Source organism: Rattus norvegicus, chromosome 10 (genome assembly GCF_036323735.1).
Source record: "Rattus norvegicus strain BN/NHsdMcwi chromosome 10, GRCr8, whole genome shotgun sequence".
NCBI classification, from domain to species: domain Eukaryota; kingdom Metazoa; phylum Chordata; class Mammalia; order Rodentia; family Muridae; genus Rattus; species Rattus norvegicus.
This window is the reverse complement of record NC_086028.1, coordinates 54,590,071-54,616,610: the sequence shown is the minus strand read 5'-3', so window position 1 is coordinate 54,616,610 and position 26,540 is coordinate 54,590,071. Positions and strand designations below refer to the sequence as shown.

Here is a 26,540-nt window from a genome sequence, read left to right as displayed (position 1 = left end):
TAGCCTACAGTCCGTTATGAGACGGATCGTCTTCATATTTTCTAAGAATGAATGCAACAACATCATGCTCGATGCCGGAATCCAGAATGTTTCCGGTGAACAGGCGCAGCCCAAGCCCCGCCCTGCTTACGTATATTTAACTAGAGTGGACGGTGGCCGGAAAAGGACAATGGTTTCCATGTCAGCGATAAACGCACTCCAGGTAGTTCTTGATCCTGATAGTTGTGAGATTGCTGAGGAGCGAGAAAGTAGCTGAGGGAGCCTGTGTCTCTTATAGAACAGGAGCCATGCCGCGCCGGGGCCTAGTGGCGGGGCCAGACTTTGGTTGTTTTAAGCGTCGTTATTTCACGCCGTCAGAAGTAGCGGAACACAACCAGCCCGAAGACCTATGGGTGTCTTATCTGGGATTTGTTTACAATCTAACACCACTTGTACAGGAATTCAAAGGTAAAGAACACACGCTAGGAAAAGGCTGGAGAGCTGGTTCTGGCACTTGGGTGGCCGGCCTTTGACGGCCTCTGTTCCTTTTTAGGGGACCTACTGTTGAAACCCATCCTGGAGGTTGCAGGCCAGGACATTAGTCACTGGTTTGATCCAAAGACCAAAGACGTAAGTTCTGTTGGAGTGTGGGGTTGGTGGAAGCGGCCCTGGAGAGCAGGGGAGGGATGGCGGGGAATAACTGGAATTCGAAATACTGATTGCTCCCGTCCTTCTCTCCAAACCCTTGCTTTTGAAGATTCGCAAGCACATAGATCCACTGACTGGTTGCGTGAGATATCGCACCCCGCGAGGCCGCTTCGTGCATATCCCGCCTCCTCTGCCCCGTTCAGACTGGGCCAATGATTTCGGAATACCCTGGTGGAAGGGGCTAAATTACCAGGTGGGACGGCTGTCTGCCCAGACCCGGAACATCCGTATTATTAACACTCTTACATCACAGGAGCACACACTGGAGGTGAGATCTGGTGCCTGGAGACATATTAGATGAACCAGAAATCACTTCTGGGAGCCACATCTTCTTCCCTCCATTTAACACGACAGAGGAAAGCAGATGACCCTGGTACCCAGAGTTGGAAATTTTAGAAGTATGTTTGTATTAACAGCTACCACAGTCTCCTTCATAGATCTAGGCCAGCATCTTAGCGATGGTGGTCCTGGAAAGGGCTTATATGCTGCTATGGACCCATTGTAAACGAGAGGCAGGCTTTGACTCTCTTGACCCGTTTGTTAGAAGTGATAGACTCTGGTGTCTTTATAGGATGCTGTGACTTCAACTTTACTTCTTTAGGACTATGGGATGCCTGATGGGTGCTATCTGCTAATGGAGGCAATCTGATTCAAGCTCGGTCAATTCTTGTAACAGATTCTCTTCTATTTTTCTTCCCAGTTTCTTTAGAGCAAATCCTGAAAGATCTAGGTGTAAGGACCCTTCTGGCCCTTGGGGTGTGTGTATGTGTGTGTGTGTGTGTGTGTGTGTGTGTGTGTGTGTGTTCCATGCAGAATTCTAGAGGTGGATACTTCTGTGTTCTTTAGGTGGGGGCTCTGGATTCAATGTGGGAAATCCTACACCGCTATCTCCCCTATAATGCACATGCTGCCAGCTATACATGGAAATATGATGGGAAGAATTTGAACATGGATCAAACCCTGGAAGAAAATGGGATCCGGGATGAAGAAGAAGAGTTTGACTTCCTTAACATGGATGGTACACTTCACACACCCGCAATACTACTCTACTTCAATGATGACCTCACAGAGCTCTAGGAAAGGAGATGTGCATGTAGATGTTTGAGTTTGCCTCTTTCTGTCCTTGAGGAATCGAGGTGTGGGTCTGTGGGGCCTGGGCCTACACCTCTGTTCCCTGCTGGGGCTCAGCCTGTGGTCCATGTGCCTTTCTGACATGTAAGGGCCTTATCCCTGGCTCCTTTGCTCATGGATGATTTGCTCAAAGAGCATTAGAGGGGTCTTAGGAGAGAATCCTCAGAACAGAAAGAGACCTAGAGGCTCAGGAATGGGAGGAGATAAGGCTCAGACAGAACTTTTGTAGTCGTAAGAGAAAGACACAAAGGGATGAAGGGATGGAAGATCGTTTTTGGTAAAAGGGAGAATGAGATGTTAGTAGGAAGGTGGGATTTACAAAGACAGGATTTGGAAATTAGTATCACCAGTCATAGATGGTTGGTTGACTTCCTTTCTAAAGGTGTTTACTAGTTGGTGCCCTGGGAAAAGTGAATGCATTTAGTTTAGGATTGGAAATATGCTGGAGTTTTACGCTGCTAAGTACAGCTGTCCTATAGGGTGACTACATTAGTGCCATTTCACAGATGCTCCCTTAGGAATTTACAAAGGTTTAGTAGCACAAGTGCACGTTTGTGGTAGAGCCACAGTGCACAAACGTGCCCTGCTCTGGAAGTCAGGCTGTTTTTAGTGTAAAGGAACATTTTCAGTAGCTTTGCCTAATGCTACCATTTTTTTTTTCAAACCGTGTATTTGGGATGTGAGCTTGTCCAAGGCTTGCTGCATGATGGGGAAATGTGAGTCTATTGTGTACTCAATATTTTCTGTGTTTGCAGGGAGTTAATTAAAAGAGTACTCTGGGGACAGAGGCAGGGAAGGCTAAATTTCAGCCAAGCACTGCTACTGAGGCTACTTCCTTGTTGCTATCATAACAAGATTTCTGATTGTTGGGGGTGGGGAGTGGGGAGGCAACAATATAGATATTTACTGACTCCAGGCAAAACCAGAATGGAGAAAGGTCTGTAGATCAAGACATTGTAGTGAGGACCCAATAGGGGGCGCCTTCTTTTTCCAGTAGGCCTTGCCACTTACAGACATCAAGGAAGACAGAGTTGTTTGTCAAATGGTGACCCTAAAAGAAGTTTATTGGGGTCAGAAAGAGGGGAGCTATGAGAGGCAGACAACTCCCATAATGACTGGCTACATCTGGTTCCCTTTGTCTCTAACAGAGGAGGGGAATTAAGGATAACTGATAAATTGAGCCAGGCATGGTGGTTTTAATCCCAGCACTGGGGAGGCAGAGACAGGTGGATCTCATGAGTTCCATGCTAGCCTGGTCTACAAAACAAGTTCCAGGAACCCTGCCTCAAAACCGACAACATAGTAACTGATAAGTGAGCCTGCAGCAGGGGCAGCCAATATGAGTCAAGGAGCCTGCATCTTCCCAGCCGCGGGTGGCCTCCACGAGACACTGGCTGGGCTGCACTGCCACTGTGGGAAGCATGAGCAAAGGTCAAACTCCTGATTTCAGCTATTTCTTAGTCTACTGGTGCTGAAGACTTTCACTTAGTCCCATGCGGCCTAAGAGTCCATACATTGTCTGAATCAATAATCGTGATGTTCAGTCAGCTTGGACATGATCAATGTTTATTCTTATTTGTTCTTCTAAGTCTTAAACTATTTGAGAGCCAAAGCAGTTCCTCCTATGACTTCTGCTGGGAATGTTCCAGGGTGTCTCGTTCTGCCCAGGTTTCTCTCTTTTCCAGAACACCCCACTGGTTGTAGATTGCCTGGGGCTTCATTGTGTAGCCCTGGCTGGCCCAGAACTCAGAGATCACTTGCCTGTTCACAACTTCTTGTTAGAAACACACACTCCTTTCCCTATAAGCCCAAGCACTCATCAATTTTATATCTAAGAATCTTTGGAATCTGTTCTTTTGTCTAATGTAATAACCATCTTTGTCTCAGACTGTTGGGAAACCAGCTGACGTCCAATTTCTGCCTCTGCCTTCACAAACCTAAATATCTTACTTTCTGCCTCAGATCTTCAGTAGGTTTTTCATGCTTTTGGAATAAAGCTCTAAATAAAGCCTTGCATAAATCAGGCTCTGCCTTCTTTGCCCATGGCAACCCCTCACAGTTGTCCTTGTCCTGCAAGCCATGAGGTCTCTTCTTCCCTTAGTTAACACAGAAACTGTTCTCAGTGCACCATACCCTTCTACTTTGCACCCTGATTATCCTAAGTATCCGTTGTTTTAAAGTTTTATTTATTTTATATGAGTACACTATCACTGTCTTCAGACACACCAGAAGAGAGAATTGGATCCATTACAGATGGTTGTGAGCCACCATGTGGTTGCTGGGAATTGAACTCAGGACCCAGTCTGGAAGAGCAGTCGGTGCTCTTAACCACTGAGCCATCTCTCCAGCCCCCGTTTTTTTTTCCTTTGTCTTTTTTGGCCCACTTCTCAGCAGTATGCATTTTTCTATGTTTTATTATTACTTTAAAACTATGTAGAATGGGTGAAAATGGCTGGCTGGCTGCTAGATTGTAAGCTCACGAGGGCAGAAACTCACTCTTTTCTGTATTTCCATTGCCGGGCACATAGCTGCTGCTCAATAAATATGACTGAAGGAACCTGGATATCAAGGAATCTGTCTATACAATAACCAGTGGGCTCATGTGTCTTAAAGGGAAGGTGGGACTAAGAGACAGTAGCACGCCTGGTTCTATTCTGTGGTCTCTACTCACAGGTGTGTGTGTGTGTGTGTGTGTGTGTGTGTGTGTGTGTGTGTGTGTGTGTGTGTGTCTTTCCTTCCACAGAGCCAGACTCAAAATCACCCTGCAGTCTCTGGCACCAGAGACAGTTGTGGGTAATCCGCTTGTGATTTCCTCTGTGGCCACCAGGTGGCTCTAATGACTAAAGAGTCAGGAGAGCTGTGACACCAATGTCAAAGAAGTTAGACCTGAAGGGACCACAGAGGGGAAATCAGAGGAGGGAAGTAGGGAGAAAACCTGCATGGCTAGCACTCTATTAGCATAAAGTTTATGCCTGACTTTGATATCTTTCCATAAATACATACTTTAAGAAGTCACATATGGGGCTAGGGAGATGGCACCACAATTAATAACATTGACTGCTTTTCCAGAGGACTCGGATTCAATTTCTAGCGCCCACATGGTAGGTAGCTAACAACATCTGTAACTGCTTTTAAGGAATCTGACTCCTGTGCACATTGTTTTTTAAATCTCAAAAAAAAAGGTCATTTATTGTATGGGATAAATGGTGTGGACGTGGAGTGTGGTTGTGTGTACAGCTCGGGATGTGGCTGAATAGGAAGGCATTGTTGGAGGGGTGGGTGTGTATGACCTGAGGTGTACTTCGGGAATGAGAAGAGGATATTATATATTGTGTTCCCTTTAATCCTCCCAGGAGAGTGCATCTTCCAAGCTGCAGCTTCAGGCTCCAGTGTGGGGTAGCATGACTGGATAGGCTGAAGTACTGGTGTAGGCAGGTTCTGAGACAGCTGCACTATGTAATCCAAGCTGACATCAAACTCCCCATCCTTCTGCCTCAGCCTCCTGGATCCTGGGACTGCAGGCATGTACCACCATGCCCAGTGTCTTATGGTCAAAAGCAACCCGGGGAGGAAAGAGTTTTTTTTTTTTTCGGAGCTGGGGACCGAACCCAGGGCCTTGCGCTTCCTAGGCAAGCGCTCTACCACTGAGCTAAATCCCCAACCCCGAGGAAAGAGTTTTTAAGTGCGCAGTTGTAATCTATCATGAAGGGAAGCCAGGGCAGGACCTGAAGCAGAGGCCATGGAGGAGTTGCTTACCAGCTTGCTTGCTCCTCATGGCTTGTTAACCGCTGGTTCAGGGGTGACACCATTCCCAGTCACCCCTTCTATGGCATCTTCGTAACTGACACCCCTCTTCCTAACTCCACTTCTAACTGTAGCTGTGTTAAAACGACAGAAACACCAGGACACCTGGAGAGCTGTTTTTAAGGTGCTAGAGGTACCCTGAAAACCAAAGCTGGTACGTGAATGAGTGGGGGGGACCGTTGAAGGGCAGGAGGGGTAGACAGATGAGGAACAAGATGTCCTACTGGTTTATTAATACCCGTTGCTTATTTGGTTATGCGGCCTTCCAGTAGGCGCTGGTCTTGTTCCAAAACTGGATATTTGACATGAGGAATATGTGCCTCGTGTTTCAAGCTGAGATCCAGGAAGCAGAGAACATGGGCATAGGGATAAGTCCTACTGGGGTAGCTGTTTTGTGTGTACTCGAAGGAGAAGGGTAAAGAGTGGAAGGTTAGGAGTGCTTGTCCTCAGTAAACCACGGGAGCTTCAAAGAATCCAAATGGCAGTTTTCTGCAAACTGGTGGTGACACACTTCACTAGGGAATAAGCACACATTCCTTACAGGTAGAATACCAATCAGAAAAAGGCTCTCCCTCGTGGCAAGTAACCTGGACAACTTGGAAATTTCTATATATCTATATATCTATATCTATATATATATATAGATATAGATATATATATATGCCTGTGTGTGTGTGTGTGTGTGTGTGTGTGTGCATTTGCACTATTCTGAAGAAAGATCATTTCCAGGAGATTCCCCTGCCTACAGTAGCAGTCTCACTCATACATAAGTTACAAAACTTTAAAAGCCTGAAAAGTCACAAACAGGGGGCCTGGCACCATCTTGATGGTCTGTATCAACCCATATCCCATCTGTTGTGTTCCCACAGCAGGAATTCCTCATTTTTAATCCCTGGAGTTAATGACTAGTCTGGAGTATTTACAGCTATCCCAGAGTTTTTTGATCTGGTTGTGCCTTGTAGCTGAGGCTCAAATGTTTCGAGCTCATATAGGCTGGAGACTATATAACCCCCAGTCATGACATCTGACAAGGCTGCTGCATCCAGATCCAGAGGTGAATTAGTGGAGTGCACACAGTTGTGCTGTTACTAGGAGAACAGCCAGTTTATGACAGGTCAGCAGCGAGAGTGAGAAAGCAGTGTCTGAAACCGAAGGGACCCAATCAACGGTCCTCAATTCAGAGATCAAACAGATATGCAAAATACAGGGCACGGGTACTCCAGGCACATAGGAAACACTGTAAAGCAAGGCTCCTGTGTGAATGACTGAGGGATAGGGAAAAGACTGGTGAGGTAAAGACTGCTACAACCATGTGTCGTCCTGGCCCAGGGCCGTGCCATCTAGTGCCCTCAGAGAACTACTGCTCAGTGGCAACTCAGCTGTCCACTTAAATCATCCCTGTGTCCCCAGTACAGTGCCTGACACAGGATTTTAACAAATGAATGTTTATTTCAGGAACGAACATTATTAGGATGAAGAGATGGTTCCGAGTTCAGGGCACTTGTTGCTCTCGCAGAAGACCAGGGTTCAATTCCTAGGACCTGCATGGTAGTTCACAACCATCCATAACGCTAGTTCCGGGGGACTTGAGGCAGTCTTCTGGCCTTTGAGGGTATGAGGCACACAGTGGTGCGCATACATGCATGCAAAGTATTCACACATATAAATTGGGAACAATTTAAGCAGCGTGAAGTTACCACACAACTCCCACTTTTAAGTCTGTGTGAACCCAAGAGCAAAGTGTTCCTTCCTAGCCAAGTCCTACTCCTCAATTGACAATCTGACAGGAAGTGAGAGGTGCACTGGTGAACTGTCCTAACCCTTACACTGGCAGCAGGGGAGATGACATATTTAGACTTAGCCTAAAAGGGTAGATTGATCCCTAACGCACCACAGTACTTGGCTGCATGTAACAAAGCTGGCTACTGGAGTTAACCTCCAAGATTTAAATGTATCCACATAACCAGAGGTCTGAAGCTAGTGAAACTGTGATTCTACTAGATCATCTCTTTCCCTTTTTAATCCTCATAGCCATCAACATTTTGCCTACATCAAGAAGGCAAAAACATTTTAACATTTCTAGCAGGCCTTTAGTTTGAGTTTTTGTTGTTACTGTTTTGTTTTTCTTTTTCTTGGTTTTTTGAGACAGGGTTTTACTATGTGGCTCTGGGCTTTACTATGATTGCCTGGAAGTCTTATGTAGGCCAGGGTGGCCTTGACTCACAAAGACCTTCTCAATTATGGATGTTGGAGTTAGAGTCATGAGTCACCTAGCCCAGCCATTGACTAGGTTTTATTGATAGGAAATGATTTACAGTATGGCACACGGGCTCAAAGGAATCTGGGTCAGGATCTTCTGATATCCCAAACAGAACAGACACTGGATAGGAACCAGCGAAATCTATTTATCAGCAGCATGAAATGTCCATTAACAAAAAGTTAACTTGCACTCTGTCTGGTTCCAGGTATTTGGGTCATAACGAGTGGAAAACCATCATGCTTTAGTGGGGTTTATGCTCTTGTGGGGCAAGTAAGGAACAAAGATCATTTATCATTTTAAAAATTATATCACACTTCTATGTGTACAGGGTCTAGGTATAAGCATGGTTTGCACACGTAACGGCACACATGGGTAGGACTGAGGACAACCTGAAGTGGCAGGGGTTCTCATTGTATACTGTGGGTACTGGGAATCACCACAGGTCCCAGGCTTGGCAGCACGTGTCTACCCTGCCCTGGCACCAACACAGAGAAGATCACGCATAGTTCTGTTTGGGTTTTGCTTTGTTTGTTTGAGACAGAGCCTGGCCCTGAGCTTATTGTGCAACTGAGGCAGGGCTTGACCCCTCCCCCATCCCTCCAAAGGGACTATAGGTGTGAACCACTAGGCCCAGAATAACCACTGGAGACAGAACTAAGTTATGCTATATATACATGGGTGAGAGCAAATCTACTTACTCAGTTCTCTCTATAATTAATCACACTATGCTCTCAATAGACTTCAAAGGTAAGTACAACAGTTTTGCTTGGTTTTTGAGAAAGAATATCACTGTATAGTCCTGACCGGCCTGGAACTGTGAAGGTCAGGGTAGCCTCAGCGATTTACCTGCTTTGCCTCTCAAGTGCTAGGGTTAAAAGCATGCACCAACATACCTGTCTACGTTTTTAATTTAAACTGATGAAAGGACATCGAAGCACTGACGTTAAGTACCTTGTCAAAGGCCATAAACTAACCATCTGGCAGAGCTGGGCCTTGAAGCAAGACAGAACTAGTCCATCCACTAAACCCTGCATCGTGCCCCCAACCCCACACTGCACAGTATACACAGGATGCCAGTCCACTTCCCTGTTGCTGTCAGCGAGGACCCTTAGATGGAGACCTTAACAACCAGCACCATCGTCATTTTGTGATGCGGCTGCGGTCCAGGCTGAGTTAGGTACTGTAGCTCATTACTGTATCCAAATGCATGAACCGGGCTACATTTCTGGAAGCTGGAGGATCCATTCTCTTAACATTTGTACTCAGTGCTGGGGGACTGTGCTCTAGTACCCCCAACATCCTAGACAAATGCTCTTCTACTGAGCTACACCCCAGCCCTGGAGGACCTGTTTCTTTTTCATATGGGTCCACACAGGTGAGCTTGGGCTTCCTCACTGTGTCGGAGCTGGGTTCTAAGAGCAAATGAGGCTCCAAAGAACCAGGGTGAAGATGGACCACACATCTTCATATTCAAGGGGAGGGGAGAAGACCTTATCTTTCTGTCCAGAGAGCTGTCTACATGACACTGTAAGAACATGTGGAACTCAGAACACTTGAGGAACTTGTGGAGGCAGGAGGATGAGGAAGTCCTGAGCTCTAAGTCGGCCTGAGTACAGGAGACCTGTCTCAAGGAAATCACGAGCAGAGGACATGGAGGCTATGAGATAGTGCTGTCTCAGTTAGGGTGTCTATTGGTGCAACAGACACCAGGACCACAGCAGCTTTTTTTTTTTTTTTAAATGTTTATTTCATGTATGTGAGTATACTATTGCTCTTCTCAGACATACCAGAAGAGGGCATCGAATCCTATTAAAGATGGTTGTTATGGGAATTGAACTCAGGACCTCTGGAAGAGCAGTCAGCACTCTTAACAGCTGAGCCATCTCTCCAGGCCCCACAGCAAATCTTATAAAGGGCAACATTTAAATGGGGCTGGCTTCCAGTTCAGAGGTTTAGTCCATTATTGTCAGGGCAGGAAGCATGACAGCACATGGGCAGCATGGTCTGGAGAAGGAGCTGGGATCTACATCTGGATCTGAAGGCAGCAGGAGGAGACAGTGACTTGTGGAGCCTTAATCCTACTCCTCAGTGATACCCTTCTTCCAATAAGGCCACACCTCCTAATGATGCCACTCCCTATTTGCGTTCAAACTACCACAGTTCCTGTGGGCATTTTTGGTAAATACAGCTTGTGCAGTGGTAGCAGAAAAACTTTTGTTGGGCTGGAGAGATGGCTCAGCGGTTAAGAGCACTGACTGCTCTTCCAGAGATCCTGAGTTCAATTCCCAGCAACCACATAGTGGCTCACAACCATCTGTAATGGGATCTGATGCCCTCTTCTGGTGTGTCTGAAGACAGCTGCAGTGTACTCGTATAATAAATAAATAAATCTTTAAAAAATACAAGCTTGGGGCTGGGGATTTAGCTCAGTGGTAGAGCGCTTACCTAGGAAGCACAAGGCCCTGGGTTCGGTCCCCAGCTCCGAAAAAAAGAACAAAAAAAAAAAAATACAAGCTTTAGTCCCAGCACTCAGGAGGCAGAAGCAGGCTGGTCTCTTGAGCTCCAGGAAAGCCAGGGCTGCACAGGAAAAGCAAAACAAAGCAACGCTTGGTTCAGGCCCCGGGACAAGGGACCAAGGCGCATATCCTATGGCAACCCTCATTCCCTACCTGGCAGATCCTACCCCAACTGTGACCTGGGCCCCCTTCCCACAGAGGCTCTTCTCTATATGATCCAGTCATTTTGGTCTCCCTGCTCTCTTTCTTCTTCTACTTCTCTTCTCTCCTCCCCACTGTCTCCCTTCCATGGTGTCTCCTCTGGCCTCGGTCCTTGGAGCCAGTGAACATGAGCAAGCAGCTTCCCAATAAACCTTTAATACACACTAATCTGGCTTAAACTGGCTCATTTCTCTGGTGGAGAAATAACTTCAAACAAACAAACAAAAGTTTATTAGGAGATTGGGTGAAGTTTGGGACTTTTAAACTTGCCATCCTACTTCAACTTTTATACAGTAGGTGGGTAGTCATTAAACTCCTAAAGTTTCGAGAGGCTTCCTTAGAGTTAAGGAGTAAACTCTTACCATGGGGCTGGAGAGATGGCTCAGCAGTTAAGAGGTCTGGCTGCTCTTCCAGAGGACAAGGTTCAATTCCAACAGCCCTGTGTTGGCTCAGTCACGTGTTCAGTGCCCTCAGAGGCTAGAGGGAGCTATCCAGGTGTCAGATTCCCTGTAACAAGTTACAGATGGCTGTGGGTCCTCTGAACGAGCAGCTGGTGTTCTTGACCTCTGAGCCATCTCTCCAGCTCCTGTAGGTTATTGTGTAGGATAGTGCCTCTCACTGAATCTGGAGCTCATGATGCAACTATACCAGAGAGCTCCAGGGTATCCACCTCCCCAGTCGTGGGATTACAAGCACAGGATGCCATGACTGACTTTGGGCATTAAGGATTCAGATTCAGGTCTCCAAAGGTGCATAGCAATCACCTCACCAATGAAGCCATCCCTTGGCCTCTATTGCTCTGTTGTGGAGATAAGGTCTCTATTGCCAGTTCGGCCTTAAACTTGCTTGTAATGGGATGATCTTTAAAGTTTAATTTTATTTTTGCTTTTTTTTTTAAAGACAGGCCTACTCTGTATAGCCCTGACTATGCTAGAATTCACTCTGTAGACCAGGCTGGCCTCATAAACTCAGAGATGCACTTGTCTCTGCTTCTTGAGTGCTGGGATTAAGAGTGTGCCACCAAAGGGGCTGGGGATTTAGCTCAGTGGTAGAGCACTTACCTAGGAAGCGCAAGGCCCTGGGTTCGGTCCCCAGCTCCGAAAAAAAGAACCAAAAAAAAAAAAAAAGTGTGCCACCATGCCTGGCATAAATGTATATCTAATAATGTTATTATTAGTATGTGTGAGGTATGGGTTATGCATGTTGAGCTCAGCAAACATACCTGGCATCAATGTATATCTAATAATGTTATTAGTATGTGTGAGGTATGGGTTATGCATGCTGAGCTCAGCAAACTTCCATCTGCTGAGTCCTGACCACACAGGCCCTGACTTGGAGCTGATGCTCCTGTCTCTACCTCCCCAGTGCTGAGTTACAAGAATCCACTGCAATACCAGGTTTTTATAGAGTGCTTGGGATTTGAACTCAGGGCTTTACCATGCCAGGTAACCACTCTACCTACTGAACTACATCACTAGCCCCAGGTTCCTGTCCACCTTTTTTCCTCTTAGGGCCTAAGAGAGTAGAGACCATAGCTCTCACTTGCCACTGAACACTCAGTACTAGCCCCATACCCAGCCCCTGATCAATATATGGGATCGATCAATGCTACACAAGAATGAAGTACACAGGCAACTCTGTCCCTCGCCCTGGCTGTGCTTAGGAACATGGACACTCATCCCCACCCCCTTCTGTGGGGACCAGGGAAGGTTTCTGGTGCAGTGTCTTCTCAAGCTGAGGCCTGAGGGACCAGGCAGGTAGAGGAGAGCACAAACTATAGTGGGGAGGAAGTGCAGCAGGGGAGGGCAGGCGAGAAGCCAGGCCTCTGCCGTGGGAGCTGTCTGTCAGGCTAGGACTCTACTTGGCTTTTATAAAGAACTGATATAAAATTTACCCCTTTACAGTATATAATTCAGAGAAGAGCTTTCTAAGGGGAAGGATGTTTTCAGATTTGCATGAAAATTATTTTTTGTATGACTTTTTTTTTTCCCGAGACAGGGTTTCTCTGAGTAACCCTGACTGTCCAGCAACTCTCTCTGTAGAACAGGCTGGCCTCAAACTCAAGAGATCTGCTTGCCTCTTCCTCCCTAGTGCTGAAATTAAAGGCATGTGTCACCATAACCACCTAAAATTATTTCTTATACTTAATTTTTTTTATATTTGTGTGTGTGTATGTATGTGCACACATGTGCAGGTCATACGACAACTTACACAAGTCTGTTCTTCCCTTCCACTGTGGGTTTTACCTGTGTCCCTTTACCTGGTGAATCCCAGGAATCAAACGCAGATGTCCAGCTTATACAGTATGCATCTTTACCTGCTAAGTCATCTGCAGGCCCCACATTTATTTTGTGAGGGAGCTTTTCGTTTGTTTACTTTGGGAAACTCTCACTATATAGCCCTGGCTGGCCTGGAACTCTGTATGTAGACCAGGCTGGCCTAGAACTCTGTATGTAGACCAGGCTGGCCTAGAACTCTGTATGTAGGCCTCAAACTGATTCCCTCCCTAGTGCTGGGATTAAAGGTATGCACCACCATACATGTGCAGATAAGCATTTCAAAGATGTCTTGTCTACAACTTCAAGAGAGACTAGAATAGAGTAGGGGAAGTGGGGCGACTAGGAGGCTGAGACAACTGCAGCCATCCAGGAGAAACCTGAAGGCAGCTAGGCTAGGACAGTGGAGACCAGGGGAGGAGGAGGAAAGTTAGAGTAATTTCCCTGGCAGATGTCAGAGGTACAGGGAGGAGCCAAGAATAACACCCAAGAATCTGTCTGGGATGAGTGGCTGGACGGATAGACGGTGACTCTAACGTTAAGGGGTGGGGGTTGGGGGAGGCTGAAAGAGGAAGTTAGCTGTTTGTGGTAACTTTGTGACGTGAGACTATTTGGGACTGATGCTCTGGGTCCCTTCAGCCAGGAATTCCTGGCCCGCAGTAACTGGGGCAAAGCTAAGGATGAGGTCACCTGGTGGGTAATGAGCTGTGAGCAGAGAGCCTGGCAGGAGCAGTGCCCAAGGGAGGGGAGGAAGAAAGGGAGGCTCACGGAGAACTAGAGGTGAGGAGGCTGGTGCCAGGGATGTGGGCGCACGCTTGAGGCAGGAGCGGTGAATGTGTGAAAGGTTGGGTGGGGTCCAGCATTAAGAAGATGACTTAAGTATCTGTGGATCTTGCAGACAGCACCTGGCTGGCGTGTGTAACAGGAGCCAGGCGGCAACTACACAGGGAAAGAAAGCACGGGCTGTCAGAAAACGTCCAGCTACTTCTTAGAAGGGGAGAGCATTCTTGATTAGTAACTCCATACAGAATACTTTCTTTAGATGACATTTCTTTAACCACAAGGGAGGGACAACAGTGACAGCAAGGACTACAAACATACCCTGAACATGGCCTGGATCAGAAGAAGCTCCTGCTATATCCTGAGACTTGGTAATAGGTAGCATCCAGGAATATCTGTCGTGATTAGAAAATTAGTAGATCAAAGCTGGAACTAACTTTCTATTTTCAACCAAATAGTTCTGTGTCTCTCTGAGAATTACTAAGTCTAGTTAAATGTGCTGTTTCATGTCCTGTCAGAGTCGAGCTTTTCTATGCACGGTGAAGAAAAGCGGGAATGGTCTGGTTTGGGGAATAAGAGTAACTGAAGCTCATCTCTTGCACCTTAGGTTTATGATTTCTTTTTATAACCAAGGTCTTTCACCTTGAATCCCTTAAAAGGAATCTTTCGACAGAAACAGCCTAACTGTAAACTTGATTACTCAGAACAACTAGCAATCGCAGTGAGGGCGCTCCTACACGCAGTGCTTAAGTCAGTTCACTTAATCCTCACTGCAGGGGGCAGGCTGACCTCAGGCAGAAGGCTGGAGGAGCAGGGGACTTGCTGGGCAGAGGGTGAGGGCAGGGTCAGCAAGCAGCAGGGTTGTCCACCTTTCTGACTCTGACGCTCCTCTCCCTACCCATACAGGGTAACTTCTTTATTAGCTCTAGGGTGGATTTCAGAGGTTATACAGTTTTTAAATATAGAATCTTAAAAATTAGTTGTTGTAAATATATTAGCTGTATCTGCTTTGATCTGACATCAACTTGTTTCCCCATATATTGTGAGTGGAATAGTAAAAAAGGTTAAGAGCAAATGCAGAGGCAGGAGAGCCAGGGGCATTAACAAGTGCAGGGCAGATGTAGAGCCTGCAGCGCAGGAGAGCGACCCCTGGGAAAGTGCCCCAGGTAACCCGCTGCTGGACGGCCTGGCTTGTGAGGTTAGGGATGTTTGAGGACTGTGGGATATCTGTATACACTTTATGAAAGATCTTGGGTATGGGATCAACCAAACCCAAGGGGATACTATGTTCATAAATCTTATATACATAGCCTGAAGGTAATTTAATTCAACATTATTAGTGTGCCTACATTTTTGCTGTGACCCCATCATAAGGGTATCATGTTGATATTCAAGTCTTGGACTTTGAAACATTTTAATTATCGTATCAGAGATGCTTAACCTGCATAACTTATTTTTATTAATGAAGTATTTGAACATAAAGTTCAACTCAATTTTGTATAGGGCTATTCAGTTCTGTCCCTGTAGTCAGGCAATGCAGGTCTTAAAGAGGAAGGAGAGGAGGCGGAGGAGAAAAAGCAAGCAGCAATTTTGTGCGTCTATCTTCCTCTTCTTAATATGGTAGCTCCTCAGAAAGCAAAGGGAGGAGTTTGGCTGGAAGACAGCACTGAAAGTATTGGGAGACTTCATACACTCCTTCACCAGAGACCTGGATTACAGCAAGTAATGGGTTCCTTGCTGGGACCCTAAGCCCAGCGAATGTTTCTCAGTTCATAAACAAGGGGATAATAAGATGTCTGTCTTATCCTACTAAGCACATCTAAAAACAAGCACATCATCCCCTCTTGAAGCCATCTTCTTTTCCGTTTAATTCCTATGATTCTAATAATAGCATTCCAATTCTAGGAACAAATATCACCCAACTTCCTCTTGTATTGGGGTCCATGAGTTTGGCATCTGAATGTCCACTTTACCTTTAAATAGCTCTGACCTTGGAGAAGCTATTTAACTTCCCTTCACCTCAGTTTCCTTATCCGTGAAATGGAGATTGTGGTGAAGGTCACTGCTGTTGAAGGCTATTGGAAGGAGTGAGGCACTTCCTGAGCGCATGCCCAGGGAAGCTCCTGGATACAATGCACAACTCTATAAGGACAAGCTATAATCTCTCATATCATCCACATAACTTCTTAGATTCTTCTACTGATTTTGTTGTTGCTGTTATGGCTTTCTCTAAGGTCCTTATTCTGTTTTTAAGGTTATAGTTCTATTTGTGTGAGAGGAGCACTGGCACACGGGTCACGAGGACTGGCAGCAAATGTTGCTGAGCCATCCCAGTGAGCCAGAGCCATTACTTAAGAAACAGCTGGCCATGGCTTTTGCACCTTTAGTATTGACACTAGGAGGCAGAGATAGGTGGATCTCTGTGAGTTTAAGGCCAGCCAATCAAGGTTTACAGAGTGAGACCCTATCTCGAAGGAAGGAAGGCAAGAAAGAAAAAGGAACATTACAGCCAGGTGTGGTGCTGTACACGTATAGTACCCAGCTACTTAGGAAGCTGAGGCAGGGGGCTTACCTGAATGCTCAGCGTTGGAATACCCGAGGCAGCGCACTGAGACCTCATTTCTAAGCAAGCAGGCAACCTTATCTGACTCCTCCCTTGTAACATCCTCCCTACTGACTGACTCCTGTCACTTGACACTGTTGGAGGGATTGTGGAACCAGCTGTTGGCCCAACAGCTTCCTGGCCACAGTGGAGACAGGAAAAGCTCTGCTGGGCCAGTTCTGCAATATGCTGCCTACTCTAGAGCCAGCCACTATGGGCCTTTCTGGTCCTTTCAGCAACATTTGTAATTTCGTCATTTCCTGGGCAAAGTCTTTTCTTCCTCCCCCTTCCTCCGCTTCCTTCTCCTTTTCCTCCTCTTCCTTCTCTTCTCCCTCTTCCTCCTGCTCCTCCTTCCCTTCTTTCCCTCTTCTCTCTCTCTCTCTCTCTCTCTCTGTCTCTCTCTCTCTCTGTCTCTCTCTCTCTCTGTCTCTCTCTCTCTGTCTCTCTCTGTCTCTCTCTGTCTCTCTCTGTCTCTCTCTCTCTCTCTCTCTCTCTCTCTCTCTCTCTCTCTCTCTCTCTCTCTCTCTCTGTCTCTCTCTCTCTCTCTGAGACAGGGGTTCTCTGTGTAGTCCTGGAACTCACTTTGTAGACCCAGCTGGCCTCAAACTCAGAAATCTGCCTGCCTCTGCCTCTGCTTCCTGAGTGCTATGAAAAGGCCTGGGCCACCACCTTTTCTTTTTCTTTCCTCTTCTTTTATTTTTAAAGTACAGGTTCTCCCTGCATAGCTCTGGCTGCTGTGTAGACCAGGCTGGTCTTGAACTCAGAGATCTGCCTGTCTCTACTTCTCAAGGGATAAAATATAAAACCTCTTTCTACTTAAAAGAACTAGTTTCTGTCATATCTAAGCTTTATTAAAGAATATAATACTCAGGGACTGGAGAGATGGCTCAGCAGTTCAGAGGACCTGGGTTCTGTTTCCAGCACCCACATTACAGCTTACAACTGTCTGTAACTCCAGTTCCAGGGGCTCCAGTGCCCTCTTCTGGCTTCTGTGGGCACCAGGCATGGAGTGCACTTACATACATACAAGGAAAATGCTTATAGACATGAAAGAAAAATAAGTCTTAAAAAATACTGAACAGTCTGTCAGGTATGGTATATTTTCCTGTTTGTCTTTAAATCGTTTAAATTTTCTAATTTTTATTACATATGTGTATATTGTGTGAAGGCATGCATGTGTGCATGTGGCTGCCCATGGAAGACAGAAGACTGGGTCCAGGTAGAGCTGGAGTCATGAGCAGCAGTGAGGTTGCCCAATGCAGGTGCTGAGAACCACGTTCTGGTCCTCGAGGGATGAAGTACTCTTTCTTTTGTCCTAGAGCTCCCTCTGTAGACCAGGCTGGCCTTAAACTCACAGAGATCCTATTGCCTCTGCCTCCTGAGTGCTGGTCTTAAAAGTGTGGGCCACAGTTGTCCCAGAGCAAGTCACTGTAACCACTAGTCCATTTCAGTCCTTTCACTCCTCCTTCCTTCCTTTCTGGTGTGTATGTGCACGTGTGTATGTGCTCAGGCTGTGCCACAGCATACGGAGGAAGGGTCAGAGGGCAGCTTTTTGAATTAGTTCTCTCTTACCATGTGGGTCCTGGGGATTGAATTCAGGTCACCAGGGTTGTCATTCAGTGACATTACCTGCCACCACACTGGCCCTGATTGTCCTTTGATATTGTCCACAGTAAATTTTAGTTTTGTTAAACGTATAAGGAATTTCCTTTATGGCTTTCCTCACCGTAGCTTGAAACCTCATACAGAAGATCAGGATCGTATTTGCTGCACCTCATCCTGTTCCTTTAAAACTACTTTTCAAATTTCAAGTGGAAGGGACGCTGTCAACCACTGAGCCACCTCCCCAACCCCTAAACCTTTTTTAAAAAAAAAGACAGAATCTCATAATGTAGCCCTGGCTGCTCTGCAAGTGGTCAAGTAGATCAGGCTGGCCTTAAACTATCTGAACGATGTCTGTCTTTGCATCCTGAGTGCTGTGATTAAAGATGTGTGCCGCTATACCCGGCTTCTTATTGTATTATTTTGTTAATATTTATTATATGAAAATGTTATGTTTACTATTAACATATTAATATTTTTATTTTATTAATATTTAAATTAAAATTGTAAATGTTTTGAATGTATTGATAATAGTTTAATCAGAGAAGACTCCTTTGAAATACTGATGCCAAACCTACTTTTTGAAGCAGGGTCTTGTTTTAAAGTAGGCTGGTCTTGAATTTAGAATCCTCTTGCTACAGCCTCCTGAAAGCAGGCTTTACATTTCCACATTTAAGTATGTCTCTATTTGTTCCTGTTCCTCCCCTCCCACCGCCTCCTCTTCTTTCAAGGCTGTCTCCCCTAGCCTGGGTTGGCTCAGTTTTTCTGGGTAGCTGTGTATGGCCTTTCATTTGATCCCCTCACTTCTACTTCCCAAGTACAGGGGTCACAAATGTGCACTCCTCTGCCTGGAACCATCTGTTCTTTTTTCTTCTTGTCCTGCCTCTTCCCTTCTATCTTGAAGTAGACCAGACTTCTTAAGGGATGAATTTGAGGATGGTTTTAAAAAGCCATTGTGGCCAAGTGAGTAATATGACTGCTATTTCAGAGAACCGGGCTCAGCTCCCTACACCACACGGCAACTCACAACTACCTAACTCCAGCTCCAGAGAGTATAACGCCTCTGGCCTCTGGGGCAGGTGCGCTCTCTGTCTCTCTTTCTCTCTCTCTCTCTGTCTCTCTCTCCCTCTCTCTGTCTCTGTCTCTCTGTCTCTGTCTCTGTCTCTCTCTCTCTCTCTCTCTCTCTCTCTCACACACACACACACACACACACACACACACACACAGAGTTAAAACTATTTTTAAAAATAAGTAGAAAAGCCACTGTGGAGAACATTGACTCACAAAGGTAGCTGATAGGGGGCTAAGTCTGACTGGACCGAGTCGGATGGCCAGGGTCACCTGCAGCACTTTGCCCCGTGGTGGTAAACAGTCACAGTGATCCAACATTGCAGGAAGGCAAATGGGAAGAGCGGCTGACAGGGCAGGTTAAACTACTTGAAAAAGGTGAAGTAAAAGTGGGCCTGGTTAGGAGAAAGCTGAGACTTCAAGGACTATGTCATAGGTCCAAGAATAATGATATGTAAGTAGATGAGAAAGCAAGGGGCAGAGCTGTGGCAAAGGGGTGTCCTCTATTTCATATCACAGAGGAGGCAGGTGCAGAGACTGGGGTCACCCAAGGGTGACAGGGGAGGGTCTCTGTAAGCATGGAGTCAGGGTCTAGGTAGCACGGGTGACCCATGGTGATGGCAGGCTGGAGCCAGTGAGTTTTCAATACGGGAAGCAATCAAGAGGTGAAGACTTAACAGTGGACATTTTGATACCTATTTTTTTCTTATCTAAAATTTTTACTTATTTATATGTACTATATGTGTGTGCATGTTGGGGGTGCATATGCAACAGCATACACGTGGAGACCAGAGGACACCCAGAAGGTGGTTCTCCCTCTTTACAACGTGGATCCTGGGAGTCCAACTTAGGCTGTTAAGAATGGCTAGAACCCATTCAGTTATGCTGCTAGCCACACAAAAACTAATCTCCAAGGGAGAGACGTCAGGGATCTGAGCAGGACTGCAGGAGCCTTCAGGGATGCCATCTCTTCTGGGTATTGAGCCCAGGATTCTAGCATTGAGCTATGTCCCAGTCCTTCCAGGCTTGCTCTCTGAGACTACCAAACTGCATGGCCATACGTCAGTCATTCTTGCTCTACCAACTTAGGTTTTGTTTTTCATCATAGAATATGTGCTCCAGAGACATACTAGGGAGACAGATATAGATATAGAAGAAACAAAGAAAATGCTTATTTCTAGGAAAACCATAGTTAACATTTAAATTCTCTTACTACATGGTTGGAATTATATTACATGCAGAATTTGATATTTATTCCCTTAAGACTGGATCACAGAGATCTGTCCATTATCCTAATTAGGCTCTCGACTACTGTGATGGAAATACCTTGAAAGCTTGAGAAGGGCTCATTTCAGCTCCACATCACAGGCCATCACTGAGGTCAGTGCTCTTAACCACTGAGCCATCTCTCCAGCCCCCTATTTAGGGCTTTTCAAAACAGGGTCTCTGTGTAGCCCTGGCTGTCCTGGAACTTGCTCTGTAGATCAAGCTGGCCTCCAACTCAGAGATCCGCTTGCTTCTGTCTCCCAAATGCTGGGACTAACCATGTGCACCACCGCCTTCTCTGGTTCTGCCTTCCTATAGTATCCAGGACTGCAGTCCAGGGGTGGTGCTGCCCATTGTGGGCTGGGCCCATTCATCAGTCAATCATTGAGAAAATGCACCGCAGTCTTGCCTACAGGCCCAGCTGGCGGGGTTGCCTTCTCAGCTGAGGTTTGTCCTTCCCAAAGGATGACAGCCTGGGCCAAGTTGGCATAAAACTAGCCAGCACACCTGTGGTGGTTTAAATATGCCTGGCCAGGGATGACACTATTTGGAGGTGTGGCCTTGTTGGAGGAAGTGTGTCACTATAGGCATGGGCTTTAAGACCCATCCTAGCTGCCTGGAAGTCAGTCTTCTCTTGACTGCTTTCAGGTAAAGATGCAGAGCTCTCAGCTCCCCCTGCACCAGGCCTGCCTGGATGCTGTCATGCTTCCACCTTGATGATAATGGACTGAACCCCTGAACCTGTCAGCCAGCCCAATTAAATGCTGCCCTTTAAGAGTTGCCTTAGTCATGGTTTCTGTACACAGCAGTAAACCCTAAGACCACACCCATTGTCGATGTACAGAATATTAACACTCAGTTACGTTTAGATGAGGAGGACATAGTTACTGTATTCTTTCAGATTTTTCCTATAGATTAGAAATTTTTAAAAATTAAAGTTACCATGCACTGTTGAAATGGTCAGTGGATAGAGGGGCTTGCTGCCAAGCCTGATAAACTAAATTCAATCCCAGGGCCGCTCATGGTGGAAGAAAACAGTTGACTTTTGCAAGTTGTCGTCTGGCTTCCACATATGTGCTGGGGAATGAGGGGCTTAACATTTTTTAAAGATTTATGTATATGAGCACACTTTCACTGTCTTCAGACGCACCAGAAGAGGGCATCGGATCCCATTACAGATGGTTGTGAGCCACCATGTGGTTGCTGGGGATTGAACTCAGGACCTCTGGAAGAGCAGTCAGTGCTCTTAACTGTTGAGCCATCTCTCCAGTCCAAAAAACAAAATTTTAAGCATAAAATTTTGGTGGAGACAAAGAACGGGAATGTGTAGAAACAGTAGGAGGCTCATGAGGGTTTTCAAGTTCAGTTTATATTCATTTGTGTGCTTGTGTGTCTGTGTTGCCCTTCGCAACAGTACTAAGTTGTCTCAACTGTCAAGCTATTCAACCCCTCCATGTGATTTTAAAGAGGTCGATAATATTATATTTACTAAGTTGAATGACTGATAAATGTTCATTTTATTATTATTACTTATAGGTTTAAGTAAAAACATTACTACATCATGTGTATTTGCTGTAATTATGCACACACGTGTGTTGGTGCACGTAGAGGCCAGAGGTTGAGATTTTCTGTCCACCGTGTGTTCTGAGGTAGGTCTCTCCCTAGACTCTTGCTGATTAGACTAATCTAGATGGCCGTCCAATTACAGGGATCTACCCGTTCTCCCTACTCCGGAGCTGAAATCGCAACAGTCTGCACAACAGCGCTTGGCTTTTTAAGGGGGAGCTGGAGATTGAACTCATGTCCTCATGTTTGTGTGGCAAGCAGTTTTCTACCTGGGCTACCGTAGCCGCACACATGAAGGCTTGTGGTGAAGCTTGTTGCAGAGAGCCAGATCTCCTTTCCCCTCAAAGAGTGCCCACCTTTTCTCTAGCAAAATAATTTATACCTTTGTATAATCTGAAAGGTTGTTAACTATTGTTTCAGCGACATTTCTTGAATAACCTTATTATTGGCTTAGGAGTCTCCTCAATGTTTCCCTTGCTCCTTATTCTACACTGGGGAGGTCTCTCAACCTCTGGTTTGTGTTGTTATCATTTCAACACTCTTCCAATAGAAACAAGAAGTACTCACCAAGAGATTCCAACCTTCCTTACTTTTGGAAGTATAGAAAGAGATGCCCACACTGAAATTGATAGTAGGGACAGGCATCAGAGACAATGAAACATAGAGGCACTGACAAAAGGCTCAAGGACAGAGAACAAATGGCAAAAGAAACACAGAGGAACCTGTGCACACAAGAGAGACAAGAATGGAGCAGACAGGGCTGGAGAGATGGCTCAGCGGTTAAGAGCACCCAACTACTCTTCCAGAGGTCCTGAGTTCAATTCCCAGCAACCACATGGTGGCTCACAACCATCTGTAATGGGAGCCAATGCCCTCTTCTGGTGTGCCTGAAGAGAGTGACAGTGTGTTCACATACATAAAATAAATACATCTTTAAAAAAAGAAAGAAAAAGTGATGTTAAAAAACTTGATATCCACACAGATGAATGCGTCTCTCTCTCTTTCTCTCTGTCTCTGTCTGTCTGTCTGTCTCTCTCTCTCACACACACACACTAAGAATGGAGCAGACAGAGGAGTGCAGGATGGCAAGCAAGGAAAAAGAGAATCAGCTGCGTATTTCCAAGGCAGAGAAAGAGGAAGGCAGAGTGAAGCAGACAGTGACGGAAGCACTGGGTAAGAAGGGAAACAAGAAATGTTCTAACACACACAGCGCCACACAATCTACCAAGTGCTGTAACATGTGTGATTGCAGGCAGACAGGTTATGGAGGGATACAGGCCAGGCAGACAGAAGGGCAGCCAATCTGAAGCAGAGGCAGGAACAGAGAGGAAGACAGCTAAGAGACAAGACAGAACCAACAGGTGAGGGAAGTTCAGGAAGAAGCAAAATGAGGGCAGTGTGCATGATATGGAGAAGTTTACAGTCTGAGTCTTTGTCTCTAAAATGCATGGAGAAGACACAGAAGAGAGGCTTACTAAGAGTTACTAAGGCAAACTCTTGGACAGACTTAAGAATAACCCAAAGGATCTAGAGCCACTCACCTTTAAGACCTAGGCATGGTGGGTGCACACCTACAGATGTACACTCGGGAGGCCGAGGAGGGTGTTTATTGGCAAAGTGAACCTGGGCCACACAGTTACAAAAGGAAAAGACAAAAATGTCTAAGCAGCCGCTTACCTGCTCCACATGCCGGTAAGTACAGCTTGTATGTCATTCATGACGTCCACCTACATCCTCACGGCAGGTCACTCCCCCAGGTGTGGCCATGTCTTTCCGTGACATAGGTTTCAGTGAAGAGACCAAGGAGTGTGTGCTGTCATCCAGGTAACATCACGGGGTTGACTAGGGGAGGGTGAGCATTTCTGTGGTGGGGAAAGCAAGCAAAGAGCAACCAGTCAGAGAAGATGATACCCGGCTCTGTGAGACCTATGAGGGAGGGTTGGAACAATAAATGGAAAGAGGTGGCCAACTCTGGATAAGTTAGGAAGTCCTGACTTGTGACAGGGCACCCAGTGAACCTGGGAGAGAGGAGAGAACAACCACACCGAGAAATGTCGGGAGTGGCAGCATGCAGGAAAGTGGTGGGGTTCAGATGCGCAGACCTCCCCGGAGTGACATCTAAAAAACGTAATGACTGGCTCTGGGGTGAATAATTCCTGGCCTGGGAGAGAAGGCTATGTGGGAGACTTTTTTCCTTCATTAAAAGCCTTATTTTTAAGAGCACTTATTGTATGAGTGTCTTGCTGCAAGTATGTATGTGCACTACATGTGTGTCTGATGCTCTGGGTGGTTCTGGGTGTTAAATTCTCTATGATGGGCGTTCCAGAAGGGTGGGTGTGCACCACCATGTGGGTGCTGGTAATCAAACCCCAGTCTTTTGCAAAAGCAACAAGTGCTGTTGACTGCTGACCCATCTCTTCAGCCCCTACTTTATTTTTAACCTGTGAAGGTATTTTGCATGTATATCATTCATGCAATACCCAAAGACACCAGAAGAGGGCGTTGTGTCCCTGGAACTGGAATGACAGGTGGTTGTCAGCTACCACACCAGTACTGGGAATCAAGCCTGGGCCCTCTGGAAGGACAGCCAATGCTCTTCATTAGTTAGCTGTCTTGCCGGCCTTAGGTTTCATACATCTAGAATTTCATAGCATGTTTAGGTCTATTTGAAAGTTGACTGAGGGAAAAATACCTAAAACAAGAAGAAAAGCAAGCAGAGATGTGGACAGCCAGAACCTGCTAAGCAGACAGCAAAAAGCCAGGAAAACAGAGACTAGGAAACCAGCAAAAAGACTGAGGCAGGCAGACTGCTTGTGAAGGCAGCAAGGCGGAGAGAGGGAGAAGAGAGAGGGAGAGAGAGAGAGAGAGAGAAAGAGAGAGGCGCCAATGTAAACAGAGGTGAGGGGTAAGGGATATGGTACAAATGCAGATGTTGTCAAGGCAAGGAACACACTGAAAGGCCTGGAGAGGAACTAAGCCCATTAGTGCTTGGTTGCCGCATGACCCTTGGAAGCCCTGGGAAAAACAGCTGATAAGTAGTGTAAAAAGATACAAACTGAACCGTGGGAGAGCAGCAGACAAGACTGGCAGGCAGGCGAGAGGACACAGCTACAAGGAGTCAAAGAAAGCCGAGGAACTCAGCAGAGAAGCTGGAACCGAAGCAAGTACAAGGTCAAGAGGAGAGGCAGACCAGGATGGGAAACTGGCAAGTCCTGGAAAGGAGACAAACCAAGAGATTCAGGCTTTAAACGTGACAGAGACAGGCAGGCGGGGAGACAGATGGCTAGAGAGAGAGAGTGGTGGGCAAACAGCCAGAGAACCAGACAGACAACCAGGGAGAGAGAGAAGCTGCCAGCCAGCGAGGGAGGAGCAGACAGGCAGGCAGGCATCATAACAGAGGCAGGCAGGTAGAGAGGCAGGCAGGAGCAAGGTGAGAAGACACACCAAGAGGTCACAGGAGGCAGGAAGAGCAGGAGCAGCCGGTGCTGACAGACTGGGGGCAGCAGGGTGTGTATGTGATGAACACAGAGAAGGAGCTGAACAAATTAACAAGTGTTCTGCTAAAGAGACAAGGATGTAGGCCTGCACAGGGAGGCACACACTGCCACCGTTAGATACCTACACCTGCAGACCGTGACACATGCAGCAGGCAGGCAGAGGTGCCTGGTACAGGAGAGGCCTCCGGAGACTGTTACCACATGCTGTGCAATGTGGTGGCACACAAGTGGAGACACTCTGAGTGTCAGGATGATCCACACGCGCATACTCAGGCCAAAAAGAGGGGGATCCCTCAAGAAGAGCCATCCGTAAACACAGACGGGAGAGAGAAGTGAACAGAGAGACATGACAGAGACGGACTTCGAAATGACGAAGCCCTTAGAGTCAAAGGTGTCAGAAAAACAGTGTCATCAAGGGATAAAGTGTACTTACAGAGGAGCCCACACATAGGAAGAGGGGATACCCATCCAGACTAGCAATGAGATTGAGAGAAGACAGAAGGAAGTAATATGGGAGCATAGTCTAGATCATTCCACATTTAAAAAAAAGACAGGAACCAAAGCTCAAGGAACTCAAGTGGTAGTGGGGGTGGGGCAGGGAATACAGCATCAATAAGAAACATTTTGGCATTGTAAACAACATCCCGTAGACTATTCCTTTGTTACAAACCCTTCCTTGGTTGTTAGCCACCTTCCCCTCAGGGTCCCTGTGAAAGCTGGGAGGCTCAGAGGGCAGTAGAGAAATGGTTTCCCCAGGCCATGGATGGGGAGCAACAAAGACAGATCAAAAGAATGGGAGGGAACTGAGGGAAGAAAAGAGTCAAGAACAAAAAAAGAAGGTGGAGCTGGGCTATCTGCCCTTCTTGCTTGGCTTCTTGGCAAGTTTTATTCCAGTTGAGCCAGCTCTGTCAAAGCTCTGTAGGAAAGACTTCCTTCTGGACTGCCTGTCAACTGCTCATCTGATTCCTGCTACAACTTTAAGATAAACACTGGGATCCCGTTGTAAAGGATAGGTCAGGGTGGTTCAGTGAAAAGGCCTGAGGTGTTCGCCCTACCTCATTCCTCTCTTCTCAGCTGCCTTTCTCTCCCCGTGCCTCAGTTTCTTCCACTTTTATCAGTGTCGAAGGTCATGGAGGAAGAGGTGTTCGCTGCAACAGGAGAAAAGAATTTCACAATCTTCAGATCTGACCCTCTCCTCTTTCTTCTAAAAATCTGTCCTATTCACCACCAAATTAATTTCTCAAGTCAGATGATTTTACAAGCAAGCAACTGCAGGAGAGGAAG

At 46.4% G+C, this 26,540-nt stretch overlaps 2 protein-coding genes across 4 annotated transcripts in view; one reads left to right on the top strand and one right to left on the bottom strand.

Annotated features, from left to right (window-relative positions):
• Naa38 (N(alpha)-acetyltransferase 38, NatC auxiliary subunit) overlaps window positions 1-26,540 on the bottom strand; it is a 29,412-nt gene that overhangs the window by 1,105 nt on the left and 1,767 nt on the right. For both annotated transcript variants that reach the window (XM_039085444.2, XM_063268637.1), the window contains exons 2-3: window positions 26,312-26,404; window positions 23,437-23,621 (exon numbers count right to left, since the gene is read on the bottom strand). The gene's annotated coding sequence lies outside the window, so the exon portion shown is untranslated. The remainder of the gene's footprint in view (window positions 1-23,436; window positions 23,622-26,311; window positions 26,405-26,540) is intronic.
• On the top strand, window positions 236-4,381 carry Cyb5d1 (cytochrome b5 domain containing 1). Of its 2 annotated transcripts, none has more exons than NM_001191890.2 (4): window positions 236-447; window positions 533-609; window positions 737-955; window positions 1,534-4,381. In NM_001191890.2, exons 1-4 carry the CDS (start codon window positions 288-290, stop codon window positions 1,762-1,764), a joined length of 687 nt encoding a protein of 228 aa, NP_001178819.1. In that variant the 5' UTR covers window positions 236-287; the 3' UTR covers window positions 1,765-4,381. The 2 variants fall into 2 exon arrangements, with proteins under 2 accessions (NP_001178819.1, XP_063125584.1); XM_063269514.1 differs by having other exon boundaries at window positions 288-447; window positions 737-880.